An 8,375-nucleotide genomic window follows, 5' to 3' on the forward strand; every position below is an offset into this window, starting at 1 on the left:
TGAACTAACTGTGACACAAGGTGAGTAGCTGTTCTTGAAAGACTGTCCTCCCAAGTGTTCAAGTGACAAAACCCTCTAGCTGCTGAAGGAATTATGCCCCTTTCCGTTGGAAGCGACAAAGTAAATATTGTGTCGTTGTTATAAAGCCACAATGTCCACAAAGGGAGTAAGCTGGGGTGGATGAAAGGAACAACAAGACAGGCTTAAAGACAGGTGTTCGTTTTCCTTTTCCTACTGACAGTCAACGTTGGTTTCTTTTAACCACGAACGTGATTGGTCCTTACCGTGATGAAGAAGAGTGCTGCAAGTCATTATTTACTTGTCTGAATGATGCAGCAGTTACCTGTCTACAGCTGGTGCTGAATGCAGCGGCAAGACTTCTAACAAACACTAGATGTAGAGAACATACTATATCTCTCCAGTCCTGGATGAATTTCATTGGCTCCCTATTCATTTCAGAATTCAATTTAAGATTCTATTACTTTCATAGCCCTACATAATCTGGCTCCACTTTATATTTCATTTCATTTAACCCCTTATGCTGCACTGAGACCCCTCAGATCTGAAAACCAAATGTTGTTAAAAGTTCCACGGCCCATGCTTAAGACATAGGGGATCACGCTTTTACTGTTCTCCAAGACTGTGGACTGCCTCTCAGTGTCAGATCAGCCGACTCAGTGCCACATTTCAAAAACCTTTTTTCAAATAATAATACTAATAATAATATTCAATTCAATTTTATTTATATAGCACCAATTCATAACAGAAATTATCTCATTGCACTTTTCCTATAGAGCAGGTCTAGACCGTACTCTTTATAATATTAATTACAGAGACCCAACAAATCCCACCATGAGCAAGCATTTGGTGACAGTGGCAAGGAAAAACTTCCTTCAAGAGGCAGAAACCTTGGACAGAACCAGACTCAATGGTGGGCGGCCATCCGCCACTGCCGTGATAGGTTTTGAGGGTGGAGGTACAATGCAGAGACCATGTAGAATTTTTTTTTTCTTCTCTTTTTTGTTCTTTTTATATTTTGATTTATATCTCTCTGTTTGGCCACTCCCTGAATTCTTGTTGTATTTTCTGTGCACCTGTGAAGCACCTTGAAACTCTGGCTTCAAAAGGTAGAAATAAAGTTTACTTACTTACTTAGCTGTCAGTTTTTCTTTTCACCCCAACTTCCATTCACCCCGTCATCCACAATTTTGATCAGAACCTCCAAGGAGTCTTCAGGTAGCAATGCTTTGGTTGGCCTAGAACATTCTTAGCCAACCTGAGCGTGATTAAGAGTTCTTTAATAAAACATTAATACTTTTCTCCAGTGTATCAATAAACATGTGTAAAGAGACATTTCACTCTATATTGCAAAATTATTTTTTTAGTCCCACACAATTTACCATTTTCTGATTTTGTTCTATTAAACAAAAATCTGAAAATAAACATTACGAGATTGCTATGACTTAAAGGTCCAGTGTGTAACATTTAGGAGGAGCTATTGGCAGAAATGGAATATAATATTTATAAGTATGTTTTCATTAGTGTATAATCACCTGAAAATAAGAATCATTGTGATTTCGTTACATTAGAATAAGCCATTTTTAGCTACATAGGGAGCAGATTCCCTTCCACAGAGGTTGCCATGTTGCACCGCCATGTTTCTACAGTAGCCCAGAACGGACAAACCAATCACTGGCTCTAGGGAGGTCTGTTCGCGTTTTTCGCGAGTTTCGTGGCCACCGCAGTTTCTCCTGCACTTGGAAGGGGAGGGTGATGCCAGGACTATTTCAATGGCTGCAAACTGCAATTTCACCACTAGAGGCCACTAAATCCTCCACAATGGGCCTTTAAAGAATCATTTAATAGGACATGATACTTTCACTCTATCCATGACTTTAAACTTGGTGTCTGTGGTGTATTATACAACAAATGGATTGTATAAACTAATCTTTCTGTTCATACAATACAACGACAATAATGACTCCATATTCTAGTTTAATAAGTAATTTTTGTAATGATACAATAATTGCTTTACACAAGGAGTTGTTATTGCACATAAGACACCACCAAAAGTTGGAGTTAATACATGTTATAATAAATATATTTCAAGATTAAACATTAGACATTAACAACAATAAGAATCAGATAATATTTTACAAGATACGTTTCCTAGTTATTTATGGCACAGGTTCTCTGGCCATTCAGAGATTACTGTAGTTTTAAGTCTTTGCCTTCATCTGGCCAGCAGTGTGTGTCATCTGTTATTCAATGCCTTTATCCTTCAGTAGCTTTCTCACAATCTTCAGGTAGTCAGAGTCTGGGTAGCTATCACTGAAAGAACACAAATTACACAGAGACAACGACTTTGTTACATTTAGCACAATGGTTTTCAGACTTTTTCTGTCATGCCGCCCTTTGAAAACAGAAACAATATTCATGCCCCCATCCCACTAATTTTTACTAAATATTATTGGGGAAATTAGCAGCAAAATTAAACATTATTTAAATTAAATATTATTAACATGTACAAGATAGATAGTACAAGATAGCGTTTGCGATAACGTTCTTATGGTGGAGTCATGAACACTGACCTTAACTGAGGCAAGTGAGACCTGCAGTTCTTTGGATGTTGTTGTGGGGTCTCTGAATGGCTGAAGAAGAACAAAATGAAGACTTTGGAGTGGCCTAGTCAAAGTCCTGACCTGAACCATATTGAGATGCTGTGGCATGACCTTAAAAAGGCAGTTCATGCTCGAAAACCCTCCAATGTGCCTTAATTTACAACAATTCTGCAAAGATGAGTGGGCCAAAATTCCTCCACAGCACTGTAAAAGACCCATTGCAAGTTATCGCAAACGCTTGATTGCAGTTGTTGCTGCTAAGGGTGGCCCAAGCAGTTATTGAGTTTAGGGGGCAATCACTATTTCACACAGGGCCATGTAGGTTTGGATTTTGTTTTCCCTTAATAATAACAACCTTCATTTAAAAACTGCATTTTGTGTTTACTTGTGTTATCTTTGACTAATATTTAAATTTGTTTGATGATCTGAAACATTTAAGTGTGACAAACATGCAAAAAAAAAGAAATCAGAAAGTGGGCAAACACTTTTGCACACCACTGTAGATGCAACAAAGTGCTCTTATATCAAATTGTAGAATTTATATCAAATTTTATTTATACAATGTTGGGTAGTTCCCAGTGGCCAACAGAGGAAGACTGTGGTTGTAATATTTACTCACACTTTGCTCCCCCCGTCTGGTTGTGTTTTTAGGGGGATGGAAGCTGTTGTGACCATGTCCTTTCCATCTTTATTGGTGGCAACAGAAAACAGGAGCTGCTGGTTGAAGGCCTTGTCCAGCAGCTTCAGAACCCTCCTGCCCTCACGGTTGTCAGGCAGGTAAGCACAGAGCCGAAGCCCTTTATAAGGCTGGCCAGGGTGAGGGTGTTTCTCCTGCAGGAAAAGTTTCAGTGGCCCAGTAAACAACACTGTCTCCTACGAATTCTATTTACATACAATGATTATGTTTTGCTCTACTACAGAGGTGTGATGTAGTTCTACTACAGTTACAGGAATGAGGTCAGGATGGATGGTTGGGCATGCAAAGCACATCATTTATGTCCAGTCTAATGCTTTGTTTCACTAACCCATGTGTTTTAGTAGCTTAAGCTTAACCACACTGGTGTAAACCACCATGCTTCTATAACTATAGCTAAGTGATTTGAGTTGCCTAAACAGAACCATAAAATCCTTAATCATGCTTACGTTTTCAGGAGCAATTATTGTAGGGATCACCTCATTATGTCGATAAAAATGTAATGCCTGGCAGTGATTAAAATGCAAATGCAAATCCCTGTATAGGAACATAATTTTAGTATGGTTTTGGTTGCAATAAACTTAAGAGACCAGTGAGGGTGGTTTTGAAGTTGTTAGCCTACATTGTCGTTTACATTTCTGTCAACCTTTGTCAAAAGCACAACATTTTTTACTCAAGCCTCCGGGAAGCCACTTGAGATTATTTTAGAACACTATAAATAACAACTTGCAGAGATGATGATATTCATTGTGATGAATGCTTCACTGTTATTTTTTGTCAAAGTTATGTTATTGTCCCTTCATAATACAGTCATAAGCAGAAGTCTTTTAATTAACATTCAACTTGCCTGTGACATTCTTCTGTCATAAAACATGTATATCAGAGCTTCCTAACCTGTTATTTACTACAGTAATGTAAATCTGACATGAAATCAATGTGCAAAGTGGGTCCATTTCATTCCCAGATCTCCAACATTACAAATAGTCACTGATAAGGGGAGTGCTAGAAATAAAAATCAATAAAATGAGGGAAATACTCTTCAAGTCACTATCAACAGCAATAATGCACATTGTTGTGTGATCTTGTGTTTTGTTATGAAATTAATATATGCATAAATGCAAAAAAAAAAGTTATAAGTGGTTTCAACACTTGCAGATATCCCAAACAAATCTTCTCCCACAGGAAACACACAGCATGAAATCTGTGCTGCTTCAGTGTTTTCCATCCTCCTGTAGCTTTGCAAACCAGACTAACCAGATCATCAGCTTCTTTTGTGGGAAGAATGCTGCCAGTGTCCCCATAGAAACCCGTGCTCTACCCTGAGCTCTTTTAGTTTCTTTCATTCTAATGAAATTATACTCTAACTTACTGTTTCTCTTTCTGTTGAAGTGGTTTTCACCTCTTTCAAGTATGCATGTTGTGTGTGATTTCGTTTTGTTCTGGTCTTGGTGCAGTACATTCAGAATGATGTGATGCAATTACGATACCAAAATACCATAAATCAAGCCAGTTACTGATTCTATGTGTTGATTGTAAGGGAAAAAAATATGTTGTTATGTTGAAAAGTATGCTTTTGAATATACATTTGTTATGTTGTATGTACATTTAAACAATATACACCAAACAAATGAACAGACAAAAAACACACACACAAAAAGAGTGTCCCAAAGAGGCACAACAAAGAGAGGTTTTAGCCTAGCTGCCTAGTTAGAGAATAAACTAGTTTTCACACCAGTCCAATTTTTCTGTCATCCAAAAAAGATGTTATGCACATAAACCTTTGTTTCCCATGCCAAACTTTGTACTATGAAATAATCCTCATCTGATCAGTGATTTCCACAGAATTCCAGGGAATCTGCATATGTACACAAACCGGAAGTCAAACAATCATTAGATAGATAGTAGTTCATTGAAAGTGGATCCACTATAACTCTGACTTTAAATAGATGTACAGTGTGGTTTTAGCCAAGCTTACTGTCTGCATTCCATCGGGGAATACGTAGTTCATCTGAAGGGTGTTGTCATCAGGGAATCCTGGCAGGTCTCTGTGGAGGATCACCCAGGTCATCTGGCCCTCTGGCTGGCAGCCATTCAGTGCTCTGTGCATCCCATTCACCCCTTCATTAGCTGCATAGACAGTAGGCCAGTTTTAGTCAAATTATCCAGAAATTAGTAGAAAATGATTATGGAAAGCTTCACAGACAGAGAATTAGATGTGTATGTGTATGAAGGACCTTGTTGTACTAGTGATGGAGGACCCTGCCCGTTCAGATAGCGGTTACAGTGGAACTTGTCGCTGCTCTGGCCAGAGCCCATACTGGGAAGCAGTAGACAAACACACAGAGAGGGAAACAAATCAACAGCATTGATTAATTGCTGAGGATATCCACGAGAAGCAGTCAACTCATGGAGTGGGTGGATTCAAAGGTCTGGACCCAGGCAAGTTCTTTCTGGCCTAGGACCTTGCAAGAAAGAGAATTGACTAAGATATCATTTTATCATTAAGCTATGACTACAACTATGACATACAGCCCCAGACCAGAAGTACATTAAAGTATCCAGAAGAGGGGTCCACATGTGTTAGATCAAACTGTATCTGTATCTGTACATAAAAAATTATGGTTTGCTTATTTTGTTGCTTACATGTTGCACCCCTTGTAATTTACAGTAATTACACAATATCAAGTAATGTAAAGTAAATATAAGTTAAATAGTCTAACATAAAGAATTCAGACCTACCCTCAGCCTGCTGAAACACCTGAAGTGAATGTTTTCACTCTGTTGCTTGGATTTATTCCGGTAATAGTGGAGCAAACTCATTGTGGGTGAGGGCAAAAATCAAGTTTGTCAGCATGCTAACACAGGGAGCTCCTCTGTCAGTATGTTGTAAGCTGCCATAAATGGTATTCCAGGCGTGACAATACAGTGGCTACATATGATTTCAGTATCATTTCTGAAATATACATACATATTTTTTAGATTTTGCTGCCAAACATTCTGCTTGTCCCATTCTAAAAGAACAGGTCTGTCGTCATTTGGAATGAAACCCTTTAGTTTTTGCAGCAGGTTAAAAACATCTGTATGATGGTTAGAAGATGCCTGAAGGCTGCAGCACAACTCATTTAGGATTGCTTAAATTAAATAGGTTACTCTGCTCTCAGTTGAAGTCCTTAACTTCTAAGAGCATCATAGAAAACAAAACTTAACTGAGACTGACTGGGGCACAATGGCGCTGTGCTGTTGAGAACCTCCTGACACTGCTGTGACTACTACACAACATACGCAGGTTTAGCTGACACGACACAGGCAAAGAACTTGTTCAAATTCTAATCATTACAGTAAAGCTGATCAACAGTGTGCTGTTGTTACTGTCATCAGTACCTGCTGAAATGCTCTTCTTCTCCGCACCTTAGTGAAGTTTTCTACTTGTCTTCTGTCTCTCTTCTGTGCAGTCCTGGAGTTCAGATGTTTATTCAGCTCATGATGACATGAGAAAGAGACAGAGACAGAAAGAGGAAGAGAGATGGGCGTGTCAAGTTGCTGGGTTGTGGTGTACTGCTGAGTGATCTGTTTGACTGGTGGAGCAGCTTTGACAGGGACTGGAATGTGTGTGTGTGTGTGTGTGTGTGTGTGTGTGTGTGTGTGTGTGTGTGTGTGTGTGTGTGTGTGTGAGTGAGTGAGTGAGTGAGTGAGTGAGTGAGTGAGTGAGTGAGTGAGAGAGAGAGAGAGAGAGAGGTTTTTGAGAGAGAGAGAGTAGTATGTAAGTATCTATGCAGGAGTTGTGAGTGAGCAAGAAAATAAAAACAAGATAAATATTTTTTAGCACACACACATACACATACACAAAAGAGCTCATTGACAGGCAGAGATGGACTGAAATACATATCTGCTACATAAGATCCAAGGAAGAACAACTTCTACCGTATTTTAACTGTTGTTACATTTCAGTGACTGAAACATTAAAATATGAATGGCTTCAGCAGAATGGTTCAGGTTCTATGATAGATTATTGGGAGGACTTGCCCCTGCGGACCAGGTGCTCCTTCAGGTGCTTGTCATCTCCCCCCTGGACTGCAAATCCCTTCTTGCTGGAGCCCCTGCCACCAGACCTCTGCAGCTGGTCCAGAATGCGGTTGATGTCTTAAATCACGTGTTCAACCTGCGAAGGATTTTCCCCACCATTTCTCTTCTCTGTTCACCACAGTGGCCGGGAGTCTAGCCGAGGCCAGTCTCCACACATTCACAACAGATCATGTATACTGTAACCATTTGGCTGAAAAAAAAAATTCTGCTTACTGTTTATGCCAGTGACATATCTTTTAGTTCTATTACTACACACAATAACTGCTTAAAAAAACATCCAAAATGACATTAGTTTAATGACTTACTCGGTTGCACTTCCATGATTAATGCTACAGGAATATGGGTGACTGTCCGAAGGAAGTATAGCCCTAAGCAGAATTCCATGGTTCACCACCAACCCGTTCAAGTTTCTAACAAGTTCTCCCCAGTCAGCAATACGCCTGCTGAGAAACCATCTATGATTATTGGCAGCTCCATTTTGAGAAATGTGAAGTTAGCGATACCAGCGATCATAGTCAGATGTATTCCTGGGGCCAGAGCGGGCGACATTGAATCCTATTTAAAACTGCTGGCTAAAGGATAAACCGAAATACATTAAGATTGTTATTCACGTTGGCGGTAACGATTCCTGATTACGCCAATCGGATGACACTAAAATTAATGTTGAGTCGGTGTGTACATATGGAAAGACAATGTCGGAGTGCGTAGTTTTCTCTGGGCCCCTGCCAAACCTGACCAGTGATGACATGTTTAGCCGCATGTCGTAATTCTGCCGCTGGCTGTCCGTGGTGTCCAGCAAACGATGTGGGCTTTGTAGATAATTGGCAGACTTTCTGGGGAAGACCCGGTCTGATTAGGAGAGACGGCATTCATCCCACTTTGGATGGAGCAGCTCTCATATCCAGAAATCTGACTGATTTTATTAGTGGACCTAAACCATGACAACTCAGAGTTGAGACCAGGAGGCAGAGTTGCAG

At 39.7% G+C, this 8,375-nt stretch overlaps 1 protein-coding gene across 4 annotated transcripts; it reads right to left on the reverse strand.

The window, feature by feature from the left end:
- Positions 1–1,977: 1,977 nt before the first annotated feature.
- On the reverse strand, positions 1,978–6,857 carry dtx3l1 (deltex E3 ubiquitin ligase 3L1). 4 transcript variants are annotated; one of them, XM_044176750.1, is made up of 6 exons: positions 6,724–6,857; positions 5,550–5,632; positions 5,291–5,442; positions 3,241–3,452; positions 2,592–2,651; positions 1,978–2,331 (listed from the first exon to the last, which is right to left on the reverse strand). In XM_044176750.1, exons 2-6 carry the CDS (start codon positions 5,629–5,631, stop codon positions 2,262–2,264), a joined length of 576 nt encoding a protein of 191 aa, XP_044032685.1. In that variant the 5' UTR covers position 5,632; positions 6,724–6,857; the 3' UTR covers positions 1,978–2,261. The 4 variants fall into 4 exon arrangements, with proteins under 4 accessions (XP_044032685.1, XP_044032684.1, XP_044032686.1 ...); XM_044176749.1 differs by having other exon boundaries at positions 6,697–6,853; XM_044176751.1 differs by lacking the exon at positions 6,724–6,857 and adding an exon at positions 6,055–6,655.
- Between the last annotated feature and the right edge of the window lie 1,518 nt (positions 6,858–8,375).

This window comes from Siniperca chuatsi, linkage group LG19, assembly GCF_020085105.1.
Source record: "Siniperca chuatsi isolate FFG_IHB_CAS linkage group LG19, ASM2008510v1, whole genome shotgun sequence".
Lineage (NCBI taxonomy): Eukaryota > Metazoa > Chordata > Actinopteri > Centrarchiformes > Sinipercidae > Siniperca > Siniperca chuatsi.